The following is an 18102-nucleotide window of genomic DNA, read 5'->3' as shown; positions in this document are numbered from 1 at the left end:
GGTTTTTAGGAAGGCCAGGAATTCTTCCAGTTCCAGGGGTTCCGGGTCGTCTGGTCCTAACAAAGGGGCAGGAATTTTCTTAGGGGGCCTACTGTTTGACGTGGATGGGGTTACTTTAACCATATTGAGAAAGTTTTTGTCATCTTCGTTCATCCATTTCTTCCCTACATTTTTGATTTGGCCGTAGTTTTTGATGTTCTTCACCCTGCTCCACATAGAGGGCGATGAGGAGACCTCTTCTATAAACTTGGAAAAGTTGCGCTTTCTAAGATTTTTTACGTGATTTTGTAGATTTTTGTCAGCTTCTAAGGTTGCTCTGGCATCAGCCAATTTTTTGGTGAGGTAGAATTTTTGCCTGCAAGCGTTTCTCACGCGAAAAAGTTTTTCCGTTTCCTCGTTCCACCATTTCTTAGCAACGTACTTGTTCTTGCTTGGGAATGTGACCGTGTTTTTTAAGGTCAGGGATTTCACTTTTTCATTGAGCTCCTCCAGATTTGAGAAATCACTTGCACCCAGAATCCGGGCTATTCTGTTGTGAAGGATCTTCTTGCCTTGGAGGGGGGCATTTAGGCCTTGCACTGATAATACAATTGGGAAGTGGTTGCTGTTCGTAATTTTTGTTTTGAGGACTTGCCAGTTAATAGTTCCATTTCTGTAGTTCGAAAAAGAAAGGTCAAGAACGGAGAATTGAGATGGGCTCCTGGAGAAGGTTGGCGAACCGTCGTTTAGGCAGATAAATCCGGCCTCCCGGGTGGAATTCTCAATGCTGCGACCCTTGCGATCACAGATCGGACTTCCCCAGATAGAAGCCCTAGCGTTGAAGTCCCCGCCCACTATTGAGGGTATGTCAAGCGAAGCCGCGAATTCGAAAAACTTTTTTGTGCCCGATTTAAACTGTGAAACTGTTGTTGATGGCGGTGCATATATGCTAAAAATATTGAAATTGCTCTTGAGGTTTAATTTTTTTATTCCTAAAATTTCCAAGTCGTTCTCTATTTTTAAAATGCTGAATTGAATGTTTTTCCTGACGTAGATGCCAACCCAGCCGTAGCCGTCCTCTCTGGGCCTGCAGAAAAAGTTATAGTCTAAAATGCTGCAGTCCGCGTTGTTCAACACCCAAATCTCTGAGAGGATGGCAATATCTATTGCGTTCTTGTCTAGGAACATTGAGAGGAGCTGTTTGTTGTTGTTGTGTGTCAGACTTTGAATATTTAGCTGAAGAATCTTCATTGTTGGATGTTTTGAGAACCAACTGCCATCACTTGGGCAATCTGACGCCTATCTAGTTCTGCGTTGGAAGCATTGACAAATTCTCTAATTTCCTTAATAAATTTATTCGCTAAAGAATCCCCTTTAATGATGTTGTTTGGATCAATCAGGAACGCTGTGAGTTTGGCTCCTAGTGCGTTTAGCTTATCCTGGGCCAGAGAAGATGCCACGGATGAAGATCTCACAAATTTCTCGCTCATTTGGACGTAGTCTGAGTTTATTGAGTTCTTCCACTCTGCCATGTTGGCTGCTGCCTTGGCCGCCTCTGCGTTCCGGGCGGCAACCCTATTGGATTTGGTCACTTCCGCGAAAGAGGTGACAGAATGAATTTCCCTGGCGGACTCTAAGCTGTTATTTAAGAATTCAGGGGAGCGGTTAGATTGCCAACTGGGTCTAGGAAATTCCCCTTGATCCCTTAGGTTGGGGGAAGTTCTATCAAAAAGGATCGGATATCTAGCCTTGACCTCAGCTCTAGTTAGGTTTTCCAGTGTCATACACTTTTGAATGGCGTACGCTTTTTTCCTGGCCTCACACTGCGGGTGGGTGGCAGCATGTTCCCCCTTGCAGTTAGCACAGACCAGCCCTGAGCAGATAATATCTTTGCTGTGATCTTGTCCGCATTTGAAACATTTCGCTCCACTCTTGCAATGTTGCGCCAGATGGCCAAACCTAAAACACCTGAAACATTGAATAAGCTGAACAACAGGTTTCACTTCTACTTAAGAATATATACTCCGCCGACCCGCACACAATCTTGCACCTGCCATAGCCCATTCTAGCAACCTCCTCGATATCGCTAATGCCCTGTTTCAGCAGTAGATCGGATAGATCAAACTGGTTTATAGCAATTCTGGCATTATTCGCACTCATTTTGTCGATACAAACAATGTATGGGCCTTTATGCCGCTCATAATACTTGTTAACGATGATTTTGCGGTTACTTCCGTTTTTCGTACTCACGGAAGCCACACAAACCGCGTCAGTCTTCTCTCTCTCTTTCGTCGTAGAAATGTTTGATGTCATGCTTGTTGTCGTGTTCGTGGACATGTTTGTCGACACGTTCGTCGACAAGTTTGGTTTCTTGCACAGCAGTTTAGAAGCCAAAAGCTGCGGAGCCGTTTTTGCCGCCATCTTTACTCCTACCCGCATGGCGGATTTAGCTTCTCCTTCTCTTTTTTTCAGCGTTTCCATGCGAATTTTAACTCCCGTCGCCTTCTCCGTGGCCATCCTTGTCTTTCCTATGCTTGCCATGCTTCTCAGGGTCCAGACGGAGTTCCAAGAGCCGTTTTAAGAGTTATTCCGGAACGCCATGCAGTAAATTCCAGGTTTTTCGACTTAATTGATGAAGCTTTGGGAATTTCTTCGCGCCGTCTTCGTAGGCGTGTGAGGCACCCCCAGAAGCTTCGGAAAATGTCTTTTTGATTAAAGCTATCAGCGAACGTCTTGAAATATGTTAATTTTTTCCTTCCGCAAACAATTTTAGGTACGCGCCATACCAGTGTTGAACAACGTTTTTCCAGTAAACTTTTTCCGCTGTCTTTCTTTTCGTTCTTCCTCTTCCTTGCCTATAGCTGCCGTTCGCCCTGATTAACCCTTTGCTTGGCGCTGTTAATGTTTGTGCTGTTAACGTCTGCGCTGTTAATGTCTGTGCTGTTAGGCGCAGTGATATTTAAAGCTGCCACTGCGGTTTCTGCCGTAACAGTTGCATTGTTCGGCGAACTTTGCAAATGCAAAGCAAATAATTTTTGTTGTGCATCCTCGGTGTGCCTCCGCTAACTGCAGCTAAACTTGCACCATCGCATCTGCCACTCCCACTTCCACTCCCACTCCCTTTCCCCACTCCCAATGCCACTTCCAGTGGGCGAAATTGCCGGCTAACGGGGTTAACCGTGTGTGGCAGTTGTCGGAAGTTGCTTTGCCAATATTTGCTCCAATTTTTTGGCCAGCTTTGTGTGGAGCTTTATATATTTTGGTTAATTCTAATGATATTGTTCCCTCTGTGTGCCCCGAATCAAATTTAAATGTGTTCAATTTAGCTTTAATTGTAATCCGTGCAGCTGTGCGCCGTGGAAAGTTCGTGACCAAGCCGTTGCCGCACGAGATCAATGCTCTGATGGACTCTGGAACCGCTTCGGGAGCGGTGGATTTATCCAGCAGGCATGATTTATTGCCACATGCACTTACAACGGCAGCAACAAGCACCGCAGCAGCTGCTGCGGCGTCAGGAGCCTCCTCTCCTGCATTGTTGACCTACACGGCAGCAGCAACGGCGGCGACGAGCACACAACTGTCAGGCGGCATTAAAGCTGCCACAGGAGGTGGAGGTGGGGCCGCAACAATGTCCGATACAATTTTTATAGCCGCAGGTGTCTGTGGCATGGCTGCACCAGCACCAGCAGCAGCAGGAGCTGCAACAACACCATCAACAACCTCGAGTGCTGCGGGCACATTGTCGACCCTGCTCTGCCCTAGCGCCACTGGAAACGTGGACATCATGGAGGACGAGGATGAGCAGGAGCGAGAGCGCCTGAGGTATGTATCATGTGGCAGACCACCGGTATAATGGCCACATAAATGAGTTGGTCAGAGGTTAAGTGCCGCTGTCGCCAGCCGGAAATAGGCTTTGGCTAATTCCTAAATCGCTTTTGGTGTACAAATTTAAGCACTCCTTCAAGGCCTCTCGTAGGCCGACTCTTTGCTCTGTTGCATCCACCAATCGGAAGCGAAATGTTGTGGCAAGCTGGTAATTTAATTCCGTAAACAAACTTTTCGTGTGCCAGCAACGCTTTAAATCAACACTTCAGAACCAGAACGCGGCACAGTGCACCTCATCCCTGCTTCCGCTTCCCCTTCCGTATCTGCGCTGTGGTGGCTGTGGAGGTGCTATTTTCTGCCAGAGTGCCGAGAACCTCGCCTCGCATGATGGTGCTCTCCTTCGCTCTTTTGAGCGTGCATTTTGAGGATTTTATTTAATAAAAACCAGCGGGAGGAGCGTCAGCTGGTAATTAATTTTGGCAGTGAACCTGTGCCCGCGGCTTTGCAGTTGCGACTACTCCAGTTTCAGCCCTGTCTGTAATTAATGGTAAGCCGAGCAGCGCACTCACTCGCACTGAAGCGGGTCAATTAATCTCGACCGGATTGGCTTACCCAGACCCCCCCCCCCCCCCCCACCAGATTTGTAAAGTAATTCCTATTGAATCCCGTTTGCTGTCAAATTCAAACTACATGCATGTTTACCGGCCGGAAAGGCCCCAAAGCCGTTTCCCCATCGGGTGCGCCTTCTGGCAGGAGTTGAAGTGCATCTCGAGCAAGTGTTTGGCAGAAAGGAGGCCAGACCAATAAATGTTTGGCTAAATTGATTCTGGAGACTGTTACTTTAACAGATTATTGGATTGACAGTCAGACTGGAATCAAATTCGGTTTGGCATCCTCCCATTGAATGTGGGCTAACTTGGGCAAGTTGCTACCAAAAAAAATGCTGATATTTTTCCAAGGAAAAGGCTACTTGTGTGGCACTCATGGCAATACGTATACGTCGTGTGTGCCCAATATTGCACGTATAGAGGACGTTTTATGCCTTATTGATTGGCCCCGTCCAGGCAAACGTCTTTTGCCCAGGATTCCGGCTTGAGGATGTCTTGGGGATTGTTTTTTATACCTAATTGATTTATTTTATGGGCAGCTGCAGCGTAAAAATAATATATATATTTCCTACCATTTTTTATTTCGTTTCCTCGCCAACAGCAACTGCCCGCATGGGACGCCCTCTCGGGTGCCGCTGATAGCCAGCCCCCTGAGTGTGCCCCAGGAATCGGGCGAAAGGACTGGAGGCAGTGGCTCGAGGGGCCTGTTGAATGCCACGGCAGCCTCGTTCCACCGCCACACGATGCAGCCACTGAACTGCAAGAAGATGCTGCTCACGCGTCGCTGCCAGCGGCATGCCGCGGCCGCCCTCTACGATGGCACGGCCACCACTACGGAGACCTCTGACGACGAGGAGTACATGCAGCAGGGCAGCGGCAGCGAGCAGTTCGTGCTGCGGAAGCTGCGCTACCACAGCGAGTCCGAGGACGGGCTGGACGAGGAGACGGAGGATGAGTGCGAGGAGTGGCAACACCGGGTGCCCATTAGTCTGGTGCTGCTCATCCTCATGTGCTACATCAGTGCAGGCACCGTGATCTTCGCACTTTGGGAGGACTGGTCCCTGGTGGACGGGGCCTACTTCTGCTTCGTGACGCTCTCGACGATCGGCTACGGGGATTTTGTGTCCGTCCGCAGCTTCAACGGACCGGCGCTTCAGCTGTACGCCTGCTGCGCCTCTCGGGTGCCGCTGATAGCCAGCCCCCTGAGTGTGCCCCAGGAATCGGGCGAAAGGACTGGAGGCAGTGGCTCGAGGGGCCTGTTGAATGCCACGGCAGCCTCGTTACCTCTTGCTCGGCCTCGTCCTGGTGGCCATGTCCTTTAGCATCCTCGAAACGCAGCTGATGTGGAAGTGCAGGAGGATAGCGGTGCGACTGAAGCTGGCCCGATCCGATTGAAACTGAGCTCCCACACTGGACCCAAAATGCTCCTCCAATCACTAATTAATAGCACTTCCCATGGTACTCCCCCAGCTGCTTGTGCATGAACCATTGTAGGATAAGTTTACTGTACAATTGGACATCAACTAGCCCCGTCTCTGTGTAAATGTAAATTCGTCTGCCTAGAAAAATAATGCGTACTCGTATGTTGTCTGAGATTCAAATGAATTTTTATACCCGATACTCAAAATGAGTATTGGGGTATATTAGATTTGTGGTAAAAGTGGATGTGTGCCACGTCCAGAAGGAATCGTTTCCGACCCCATAAAGTGTATATATTCTTGATCAGCATCAATAGCCGAGTCGATTGAGCCCTGTCTGTCTGTCCGTCTGTCCGTCTGTCCGTCTGTCCGTCCGTCCGTCCGTCCGTCCGTCCCCTTCAGCGCCTAGTGCTCAAAGACTATAAGAGCTAGAGCAACGATGTTTTGGATCCAGACTTCTGTGATATGTCACTGCTACAAAAATATTTCAAAACTTCGCCCCGCCCACTTCCGCCCCCACAAAGGACGAAAATCTGTGGCATCCACATTTTTAAAGATACGATAAAACCAAAAACGCAGAATCGGTGAGGATGACCATATCTTCTACAGTGCAAAATCTGAACCAGATCGTATAATGATTATAGCCAGAATCAAGAAAACAATTTCATTCTTTCTCGCTCTGTCTCTCTCTAGCACACAGGTTTCATGGTCGGTTTTGTCAATTGCAAAATATGAGTTCAAGGATCTCAGAACCTATAAGAGCCAGAGCAACCAAATTTGGTATCCACACTCCTGTGATATCGGACCTTGACCGTTTCGTGTCCAAATTTCGCCACACCCCCTTCCGCCCCCGCAAAGGACGAAAATCTGGGGCATCCACAAATCTCAGAGACTATTAAGGCTAGAGTAACCAAATTTGGTATCCGCACTTCTGTTAGATCTCACTATAAAACGTATATCTCAGAATTTCGCCCCACCCCCTTCCGCCCCCACAAAGGACGAAAATCTGTTGCATCCACAATATTGCACATTCGAGAAAACTAAAAACGCAGAATCATAGATAATGACCATATCTATCAGATTGCTGAATCTGGATCAGATCAGATCATTTTTATAGCCAAAAGGAACAAATCAATTTGTTAATTAACATAAAGTACTTTATTGCCCTATATTGGACCGTTTCGATGTCATAACGAGGTGGAACGTTGTGAGTTGCAGCGTACACCGCAACTTTACAGTTATAGCAGTGACATATCACAGAAGTCTGGGTCCAAAACATCGTTGCTCTAGCTCTTATAGTCTTTGAGCACTAGGCGCTAATAGGGAGACGGACAGACGGACGGACAGACGGACGGACAGACGGACAGACAGACATGGCTCAATCGACTCGGCTATTGATTCTGATCAAGAATATATATACTTTATGGGGTCGGAAACGATTCCTTCTGGACGTTACACACATCCACTTTTACCACAAATCTAATATACCCCAATACTCATTTTGAGTATCGGGTATAAAAAGCAAGGTCATTTATTTTTATCTTAAAGAAAGAAGAATAATACCTGCGCTTATCCCCCGTGAATGTCAGACAAAAAGCATCAAGTTTCAAAGTTAATTCCCAACACACACACACACACAGACAAACACTGGGCAAAGGGGAAAAACATTTTCTCCAGGAAAAACAAGCACACCATACACACGTACTCGTAGGGCCCTCTCGAACTTGAAACGTTCATCATCTTTCCAAGGCATTGGGGGCATACAAAGTGTGTTTAGAGTGGCGCATAAATTTCAAAGTGCCACGCATCATCAAAATCAAATGCCAGCAGCAGCCACCCCAGAGCCCCAGCCCCAGCTCCCGATCCGTTCAGACCAAAAGTCAGTCAAGGACCTTAGCTCAGCCCCAATCCCATCAGAATCCCCAAAACAACCAAGTCACATTGTCAGAGCCTGCGGAAGAAGCCGACTTGTCAGCAGCCATGGAGTGGAGGAAGATGTAGTACAAAATCAATTGATATGACATCAAATTGAATTTATAATTCTTTCACATTTTTCCCCCGAAATTCAGGGAGCGTTTAGCCGGCGACTTGTTTATGTTGGTGTCTCAATTGCCTTTGATGCTTCCGGCTCACGAATTTACGCACGTTTTCCCAGAAAGCTCTGGACAGGACAAGGACAGGCCCCTAAGGCCCAAGGGTCCGCCATGTCTATTCACGCTTCATTGGGTGTATGTAAATGGCATTATGAGACAAAGTCAGGGGCATTATAAACGGATGGGTATACTCCAGTTTAATCGAAAATTGTAGCCGGGTATACTAATAAAGATAAAGGATCGATCCGGTAATTACCTTAAGGAATATTCAGTTAACTTCAAAATCAAATTTATATTATTATAAGTTTGGTTACAAACTTGGCTCGAACTGGAAATTAACAAAATTATTTTGATGGAGTTTCACAGTCTTTAGCTGGAACTTAAATGCATCGAACAAGGGTATTATCTACTTCGACTTGTCCTAGTTCATTTCAGCCTATTCACGGCCATTCATGTTAATTCTGTGTGAATAAATTAGCTCCATTCGTATTGAATTACAATGAACAAGTAGCATTTCAATTGAATTTGCCTAAATAATTTTATTGTTTGCCGAGTGTACTTGTAAGTGAAGTATTTGTAGATAGGTAGATTTGTGAGGCATCTGCTGGTCCCATTTGGAGGGAGACCTATCGCCAGAGCCAGTGTCCGTGCCACAATCACATTTAGTTCCGTTTCATTGGCCGCTGGGGACTCGTGCTGGCAATGGAGCTAATATCGGATACATTATCCCCGCCGAGGCGCCTATTCCTCTCATCCAGATCGACCACGTGGATATCGAAGGAGTTTGGATTGCCCGCCTGCACACCATCTGAGATATGGCCTCGCTCCTTCCGCTCCACGGAGAAGGGAGTGCGTGAGAATGTATCCGTAGCTAAGGGTGCTGATTTCTTGAGGAGAGTAGCAGCGGGAGCAGGAGCAGTTGTCACTAGTTTGCTTGGGCACAAGGGCAGCTCTCGTGACCGATTGCTAGCCAAGTGAGAAATGGCAGTTTTAGTAGGAGCTGCAGCTGGTGCTGGGGCTGGTGGCGGCGCTGGCAAGGACTTCCTGCTGATCTTCAGCTCGGGCGCCGTGTAAGATCTGCCCTTATTGGCTGCCAACGCCCGGGCGGCCACGGATTTCAGCGGAGGCCGCCAGGTTGGTTTGATTCTCGGACGCTCGCGTTCGCTGATCTCTTCGCTGATCTGGTTGAGCAGCTGCAGCAAGGTGCTCGACTTCTCATCTTCGAACTCGATGCGGGTGGGCGACTCACGACCCGAGGAACAGCCTGGATTGAGCATGATAAGCCTGAAAGGGAACACCTTGAAATACGAGACCCACAACATATGATTAGACCCACCTTTTGGCCTCTTCGATGGCCCTGCCTAGATTCTGCAGGTTCTTGCGCTCGTTCTTGGTGCAGCGTCCGATCTGGGAGTTTGGCAGCGTGCCATGGAGCACCACGTTCCACTTGTGGGTGGTTGACTGGAGCAGCACTATTCGCGCCACTCGCTGGAATCTCTCACGGGCCGTCTCATTGGCTGGCCTGGAGGGTATGCTCTCGACCTTGATCTCCCGCATGTCGCCCTCGCCGTTGACATTGCAGAAAGCATCCCCGCAAGATTCCCCGCTTGTTTGAACCGGAGCCACCTGAAAGCCCTTCATCAGGCGACGCTCCCAGACCTTGATGTGTCGGGGTCGTGGTTCTGCAAAAGCTCCGCACATGAGAGATCAAAGAAGGACCCAGCAAGGCATGAAAATCCGAGCTTCTACTTACGCCGCTCCTTTTTTTCGCCGAGGACACGTCCATGCCGCTGTTCTCGAATATCTCCAGCATTTCGTATCGCATCGTGTTGATTTCGCTCTTCAGCTCGTTGATGTCATCCTCGGAGACGGGATTCTGCTCAAACTTGCGATGCATAGCAGCCACATAGCGCCACACCAGGGAGCGCATGATGGTGTCGTACTTGTTGAACTCCTCCTGCTCATCCACAGCTTGGTGCGGGCGAACTTCCACTCGGTGTCCGAGTGCTCCTGCAAACACCAGACAAAACTATACTGAACGGAATGCGGAATGGGAGCGGCGCAGCTACTTACATCAATCATGGTATACGAATTGGACATCATGGCGATGAGCAGATTCAGACGAGGAGGCCCCAGAAGCGGGTGTAGGACTTGATGCCGCTCAGCTCGAAGTCGTCCAGGCCCACCATTCCGAAGCTGGCCCAAAACAAGGAATGCGAGGACTCGAACAGGCTGACACATGAAACGAAAGGAAAGGTAAGCTGTTGAGAAAGCAGTAGTAGACTATGGGATGCTCACGAAACAGGGATCTTAAAGGAAGAGGAGAAGAGAAAACAATGATGATAGGGAAGATAAAGAGTATTTAAAAATAGTTTCAATTGGTCTTATAGCCTCTGAAATTCAGGAGTAATGGAGTAATTCCTTCTTCCTGTTACAAGAAACCGATATACTCTTGGCCACGAAGAGTAGTGACCATAATTAGCTGAATGAATGGACAAGCTTATGAAGGCTGGCCTGCTAATTGGCTTGGTGACTTGTCTTACTTGCCAAAGCGGCGCCACTTCATGCAGGAGTCGCCGTGAGAGCCCCAGTCCGCCTCGCCGCCCGGCAGGACATAGCACTTGCTCTTCTCCAGGGCCGCAAAGTATCAGAGCAGCTGATTGAGGCCACAGGCGAAGGCAAACAGCACCAGGGAGTAGATGAAGAAAAACTTGACAATGTCGATGACCATGCGGCCCAGCGAGATCTACAGCGGGCCCAAATGGGGATTGATGCTGAACAGGTGCACCAGCTTCAGTGCGGAGAAGAGGCCCTCGGCTATGAGCTGCGGATCGAAGTCATGCCACTTCTCGCGCGGAATGTAGGCCATCTGTGGATCCCTGGCTATTTCCGTGGCCTGTTGGATGTACGCGAAGGCCCTGCGAGTGAAATCAAAGCAGTTAGCTAAAGTGGGAGGTTCTGGGCGGACTGGGACTCACCTCAGACACATGACACTCACATAGAGGGTGTTGCGTAGGAAATCGATAAAGTTCCACATGTTGCGAAGGTAGTTCTTCATGCCCGCGGCGAATATCTCCTGCACATCCTCCCACATAAAACCCGCCACGTATAGGACCACGACCAGCTCCAGCTTGCTGGGCACCTGACCCCGCTGACGCAGCTCCTGCTCCACCAGATCCGCCTTCATCCGCGTCGTGCCGAAGATACGCACAAAGTCATCGTCCGCTCGCTGCGAGACCGGGATGAGGATGACTGAAAGGCAAACTGCAATGAGTGAGCGTCCAGGCCAATCTATATTAATTTTAGCTCCTGATGGGCTGCACAGGGAGTGCCTCAGCGAGTCCTCGCCCATGAGGCGCATACACTCCTCACAGCCACAACTGTTGGGAGGACAAAAATGTTACGCACAATCCCACAGAAAGTGCCTCTAACGTACCGAATGTCGTGGGGCACTGGCACAGCCGCTCCCCGATCCAAGAGAATGCGCAGTAAATCAAAGTTGTTCTTGTGAGCCGCCAGCATCAGGGGCGTGATATCCGGGGCAAACATAGCCGTATTGATGTCCACCTTTTGTCAGCTCTGCGGTGAGAAATGGTTGCTAAGTGGTTAGATCTCTTAGGGAGTATGTTGGAGCGCAAGGTATCTATTCTTGCAGAGAAAGTTTCTTAAGTTTTTTTTTGTTTGTTCAGAGAATAAAGTGTGACCTTCTTACAGAATAGTTCTAGGGTTGTCATATTCCTCAAAAGACATCATTAATATGGCGGTTATTTCAAACAGTTTGAAGAATATGAATTAGGTTTATCAGAATCAGGAATATCAACTAAAAGATTAGGAACAGCTATACTACGACAATAGATGTTTGGGATAGAACTATATAATACAATATAATCGATTTCTGCGTAAGTCCCTGGACAACTGTCGAGAACTGTCGAGTCGCTTCATTTGTGGATGGCATTAAGCCTGCCTAATGAAGCGTGCTCGTGTGCATAAATATGAGCCGCCGGAACCAGGACTTGGGGGCCCCAGACAACTCCATTTGGAAGGAGCATAAACGAAAAGGAGGCGGCAGTGGGAGCCATTGGCCGCTTATCGTGCACTCCCAATCACGTGAGCCTGGAGAATATGTCGGTACGTGATCCGAGTGTGGGTCAGCGACACACGGAAACTGATTAAATCGTGTAAGCCCCGTTTTACTGTGCCTAAGCTGGCACCCACTCTGGCTCCGACCACAAATTAGCTGAGCACAGCAGTCGAGCAGGGGATTACTTACATATTGCTCGCCCTCCTTGTAGATGAGCTCCTCGTGCTCGAGCAGCAACTCCACGGCCTCGACAAACTCCGCATTGATGGCATGCAGCAGAGCGTCCTTTGTCTCCACTCCCATGACGACGAGCAACTCCACCATCTCGAGATTCTCGTCGTCGATGGCCAGAGTGAGGGCTCTCCCGCCCAGCGGATCCATGCAGTTGATGTTGATGTGGTGATGGCGCAGCGCCTTCTGCAGGATTCTGAATGAGAATAGATATCCCGTTTCTCAGTTATTAAAAATTACATTGAAGGGGGAGGGGAGTGGCTAATAAAGGAAATTTCGGCCTCCTGCCAAAATAAATATGGAAAAAACATCTTCCTCTTTTTCGCGTCCCACCATTTTAAAATTTTTATACCCGATACTCAAAATGAGTATTGGGGTATATTTGATTTGTGGGAAAAGTGGATGTGTGTAACGTCCAGAAGGAATCGTTTCCGACCCCATAAAGTATATATATTCTTGATCAGCATCAATAGCCGAGTCGATTGAGCCCTGTCTGTCTGTCCGTCTGTCCGTCCGTCCGTCTGTCCGTCCCCTTCAGCGCCTAGTGCTCAAAGACTTCTGTGATATGCCTAGTGCTCAAAGACTATAAAAGCTAGAGCAACGATGTTTTGGATCCAGACTTCTGTGTTATGTCACTGCTACAAAAATATTTCAAAACTTCGCCCCGCCCACTTCCGCCCCCACAAAGGACGAAAACCTGTGGCATCCTTAATTTTAAAGATACGAGAAAACCAAAAACGCAGAATCATAGATAATGACCATATCTATCAGATTGCTGAATCTGGATCAGATCGGATCGTTTTTGTAGCCAAAAGCAAGAAATCAATTTGCAGTGGCTACGAAGCGCCCGACGTCACGCTCAGACTGATTTTCTGTCTCTCTCGCACGCACTCTTTGTCGTGTCGTTTAATATTAGCGGCGTCTGCCGGAGGAGAGCCATACTGACTAAGTATCGGGTATAAATGTAGAGTTGCGATCTCCGCAGCAACTCACAACGTTTTTATACCCGATACTCAAAATTAGTATTGGGGTATATTAGATTTGTGGTAAAAGTGGATGTGTGTAACATCCAGAAGGAATCGTTTCCGACCCCATAAAGTATATATATTCTTGATCAGCATCAATAGCCGAGTCGATTGAGCCCTGTCTGTCTGTCCGTCCGTCTGTCCGTCCGTCCGTCTGTCCGTCTGTCCGTCCCCTTCAGCGCCTAGTGCTCAAAGACTATAAGAGCTAGAGCAACGATGTTTTGGATCCAGACTTCTGTGATATGTCACTGCTACAAGAATATTTCAAAACTTTGCCCCGCCCACTTCCGCCCCCACGAAAATCTGTGGCATCCACAACGCAGAATCGTAGAGGATGACTATATGTTCTAGAGTGCAAAATCTGAACCAGATCGTATAATTATTATAGCCAGAATCAAGAAAACAATTTCATTCTTTCTCGCTCTGTCTCTTTCTCCCACACAGGTTTCATGGTCGGTTTTGCCAATTGCAAAATATGAGTTCAAGGATCTCAAAACCCATAAAAGCTAGAGCAACCAAATTTGGTATCCACACTCCTGTGATATCAGACCTTGACCGTTTCGTGTCCAAATTTCGCCACACCCCCTTCCGCCCCCGCAAAAGACGAAAATCTGGGGCATCCGCAAATCTCGGAGACTATTAAGGCTAGAGTAACCAAATTTGGTATCCGCACTTCTGTTAGATCTCACTATAAAACGTATATCTCAGAATTTCGCCCCACCCCCTTCCGCCCCCACAAAGGACGAAAATCTGTTGCATCTACAATATTGCACATTCGAGAAAACTAAAAATCATAGATAGATCGCAGAATCATAGATAACGACCATATCTATTAGATTGCTGAATCTGGATTAGATCAGATAATTTGTATAGCCAAAAGGAACAAATCAATTTTCAGTGGCTACGCAGCGCCCGACGTCACGCTCAGACTGATTTTCTGTCTCTCTCGGAGGAGAGCCATACTGACTTAGTATCGGGTATAACTGTAGAGTTGCGGTGTCCGCAGCAACTCACAACGTTCCCCCTCGTTTTTCTTTTCATTGCAAAGTTGAAGCCAAAATTTCTAATTAGCACGGCCTTGAGGCTGAGCTCTCGACATTGGTCCAGGAACAAAAATAAACTTTGCCAATTAATGGAGTGCCAAAAAATCAGCTCAGTTCCCATCAGCTCTGGGCGGGCCCCAGGGCAAAGAACCAGCAAAGGAATCGATATGGGTATGTGGAAATACAGTCCCTCCCATTTCCATTCAAAGTTTGCCGACGACACTGTTGGCAGAGACAATTTTTCCGAAATCGAAGTTAGCCACGATTCTGGACTGTCAAAATTTGAGTCTACCCTTCAGGCTGTGGAGACGAAAATTTTCAGTTTACGATCGTTTGTCAACATAAATTGTTGTCAAAAATTCAGAGGAACTAAAAAAAAAAATTAATTTCTACGAAATTAAAAAAAAAACACCCTTTTGCGATTAAATTAGTTGTAAACCATTTTTCCAAATTGATTTTAAGATGGAGGTGGACGAGGGTAAAGAACTAGTCATTAAGATGACCCAGAAGAACAAGGGTAAGCTACTGGCAAGGACAGCAGTGGGTGCATAGGCTCGCCTCACCCACAGTCTCATCTTCCATTCCGAACAGAGACGCAGACTACGACCGCGAAGCCGTGCCCCATCAACTGGTTCCCCCAGGTAGCAGCCTATCCGACTGTGGGTCCGCGCTACACTGGTCAGCCCTTGGGGCCTATCCAGGCATTCATGCCCCGTCAATCATCGTCGTCGAGCCAGTTTTACATGCACCGCGAGCAGGAGCTCTACCGCCGGGCCTGCCGCTTGAAGGGAATCCGTCTGGGATGCTTGCAGCTGCGCGAGCACTTTTTGACGGGGCCATCCGATAAGGAGGAACTTCAGCCACCCTACCGCTACACTCTAGAGGAGATGAAGAGCCTCAATCCCTATCGTTTAGTCAATTACGAAAATTAAACCGACACTCGACATCTCCATACAGAAGCACACCACAACCACACAGCCATACCACGCTTGACCAGAAATCAGCGCACCAAAGCACACGTATGCCGGCTCTACACACAGCAAACCGTGCTTTTTGGTTGCCACCCAATGCCGTATAGAAAATGCATCGTTTCCCTTTCGATTAAATAATAATAAGAATAATAATGACAACGAATTCAATTAATCGATAGGAATCTGAGTGTGGCAGCCCTGGCTGACAGGAGCACAACAAATATTTTCACACGCTTCTCGTTTTCTAGTTTTGTATTGAATTGAATAATATTATGTGGCAAGCGCGAGACTCATGCTCTTATGCGATTCTCGCACCTTCATAAAGGTGTGGGAATCTGCAGCTGGAGGTAGACCCTGAAGTAGGATCAACGAAATTGACCAGGACGAGGGCTTCCAGGAGTACGTTCCCAGAGGCGGACCATCAAGTAGAGAGGTCCACGCTTTTAAAATAACTTTCATTGAATACATTGGGAGAAATGACATTAATTGTGAATGTCATAATGCTGTAAACGAACAAGCGTATATACTTATGAATGTATGTACATATGTGCATATGTGCTGGAAACCCATCGTATTACTTTTTAAGTGGCATGTAATATACAAGTTAGGTAACCGTTTGAGGCCCTTAGGCAGGCGGCTATGCAAATAATTGAAACCACCCCGCCATGCCTCAGCGGCAGCAATTGATGCGATTTATGTTGCCCCACCCACATGGCCCGCCCGGCCCGGGCGACACCTGTTATACCCACGGCAAGAGCAGCTATCGAGCGGGCGATACCTCCCATGGAGAATAGCGGTTTGGAAGAGCGATAACGGGGCTAATATTCCTATGGAATACCCTGTAGGAGGCATAAAAGCGAGCTGCTCACCTGCGTACATTCGGCATATCGCTGCGCTCCACAGCCAGCAGGAATTTCTTCTCCTCGAGCAGCAAAGGTTGCGGTAATCCAAGTGGAATACAGCAGCCGCCCACCATTGTTGTGGGGGCCGAAGTGCAGCTGCTCCCACTGCGTGTGGCGCCTCCAGACGATACCTGGCATATTTTAAACACATACAGGTGTGAGTGCGGTGGGTAAGAAGGGTAGGTGCTGTTCGTGTGCGTGCGTGCAAACGGAATTGCAAATAAATAAAAAATAAACACACTTTTACAAGAAAATTAAGTGCAAAGTGGCGGCTGCTCGGCGGCTGATTGTCTCTGGCTCGAGAGTCGGCCGACTAAATGGCATGGAAATGAAATGCGCCATTTCCGACATTTAAGCTTAGCGCCTACTAATGCCAAGGCGTCTTTAAAAGGCGACTGGCAGGCAGTAGTATTTGATCTGCTGCTGGTACTTACACCTGTCGGCAGCTTCTTCTTCATGCGACCCATGCTGGATCGGTCTCTCTGTCTTTCTTTCTGTGTGATTTTTGGCTAATAATTCACTTAACAAAAAGCTGATTGTAATTACTATTCCATACGATGCATGTGTGCAGCCTGAATGTTTTCTGTCGTCGGCAAAGTTCCAGATCCGAGACTGCAGCTCCAGCCAAGTGTCAGGGGCTTTCCACACAGCCATTCAGAGCTAAATACATATATTTAAATACACAAAGGCTAGACCAAAAAACTCCAGCACTAAGCCCCGGCAAATGCAACTTTCAAGTTGATTTTGCCTTTATAGTTATGTCCGACTGTGTCGGGCATGTTTTTGTCTTGGTTTATGGTTTCTGGTTGCTGGCAAAAAGTTTCGATTTAAGCTGTTTATAATGTTTTTCTCGTTGGCCGCCTCGACTAAGCCCTTTTTGAGTTCGGCACTCCAACTTTTCAGGAACTTGCAAACTTAATTACAGAACTCTCCGGATCAGATCGGACTCCGCACTCGTCGTGCCCCCGACAGCATCAATCGCGGAACTACTCGGAAGAGCAAACATTAGAATGTATTTCAGCAAAGAACTTATTTCACTCATTTCCAGAAGAGGTACGCACGAATTATTATTATTTTTCCTACAAGCGGAATTATTTTCATTTGTTTTCATTGAAATTTTCTCACTCTCGACGATTTTCTCTTGCATTTCCCGCTGCTGTAATTTTGATTGATATTTCTTTTGGCTTTCATTTGATTTTTTACAGCCCCTTCAATCGGTTGGCCATTGGAAATAATTTCTATAATTCATTGTCGGATTTTTCCCCACTTCCTGTTCCCTCCTGCCATCTCGCGATCACAGCGAAATGAATGTTTAATGAGGATTTTTCCATCAGAGCGAAAATAAAGTATTTCCAATGCCGCAATCGGAAAAAATGTCATTCGCACTACATGTTTTTGCCTTAAAATGTTCAGACGCATTTAAAAGTGCTTGTAGTCCGGTCCGCATAAAAAATGCATACGCGTTGCATATTCTGCCGGACTTAAGGCATCAGAAAAAAAGCACTGACCCGTCCCGACCCGACCCGACCCGATCGAGAGGGCTGTGGCACAAAAACACTTCCCTTCCTGTGCGGTCTACCATTGTGTACAGCGGACATAAAAGTGTCGCACTTCCGCCCCCACAAAAAGCGAAAATCTGTGGCATCCACAACGCAGAATCGTAGAGGATGACTATATGTTCTAGAGTGCAAAATCTGAACCAGATCGTATTATTATTATAGCCAGAATCAAGAAAACAATTTCATTCTTTCTCGCTCTGTCTCTCTCTCCCACACAGGTTTCATGGTCGGTTTTGCCAATTGCAAAATATGAGTTCAAGGATCTCAAAACCCATAAAAGCTAGAGCAACCAAATTTGGTATCCACACTCCTGTGATATCGGACCTTGACCGTTTCGTGTCCAAATTTCGCCACACCCCCTTCCGCC

The 18102-nt window shown here is 47.5% G+C and overlaps 1 protein-coding gene and 2 pseudogenes across 1 annotated transcript; 2 read left to right on the top strand and 1 right to left on the bottom strand.

Annotated features, from left to right (window-relative positions):
* The window catches only part of LOC117193258, a 36328-nt pseudogene extending 30323 nt beyond the window's left edge, over positions 1–6005 (top strand).
* Positions 6006–8368: 2363 nt separating this feature from the next.
* LOC117193807 lies at positions 8369–16679 on the bottom strand (annotated as a pseudogene).
* Positions 14620–15427, top strand: LOC117193806. Its single transcript, XM_033398522.1, has 2 exons — positions 14620–14820; positions 14895–15427. Exons 1-2 carry the CDS (start codon positions 14766–14768, stop codon positions 15233–15235), a joined length of 396 nt encoding a protein of 131 aa, XP_033254413.1. The 5' UTR covers positions 14620–14765; the 3' UTR covers positions 15236–15427.
* Positions 16680–18102: the final 1423 nt, after the last annotated feature.

The sequence above is a fragment of the Drosophila miranda genome, assembly GCF_003369915.1.
Source record: "Drosophila miranda strain MSH22 chromosome Y unlocalized genomic scaffold, D.miranda_PacBio2.1 Contig_Y2_pilon, whole genome shotgun sequence".
In the NCBI taxonomy this organism is placed as follows: Eukaryota; Metazoa; Arthropoda; class Insecta; order Diptera; family Drosophilidae; genus Drosophila; species Drosophila miranda.
Note: the sequence above shows the minus strand (reverse complement) of the source record. Positions and strands in the feature narration are given on the sequence as shown.

Bases quoted from the DNA above. Each gene is read 5' to 3' on its own strand.
- LOC117193806 (XM_033398522.1), top strand. From the start codon at position 14,766: ATGGAGGTGGACGAGGGTAAAGAACTAGTCATTAAGATGACCCAGAAG. The intron at 14,821-14,894 runs GTAAGCTACTGG...CATTCCGAACAG, and splicing joins GATGACCCAGAAGAACAAGG to AGACGCAGACTACGACCGCG.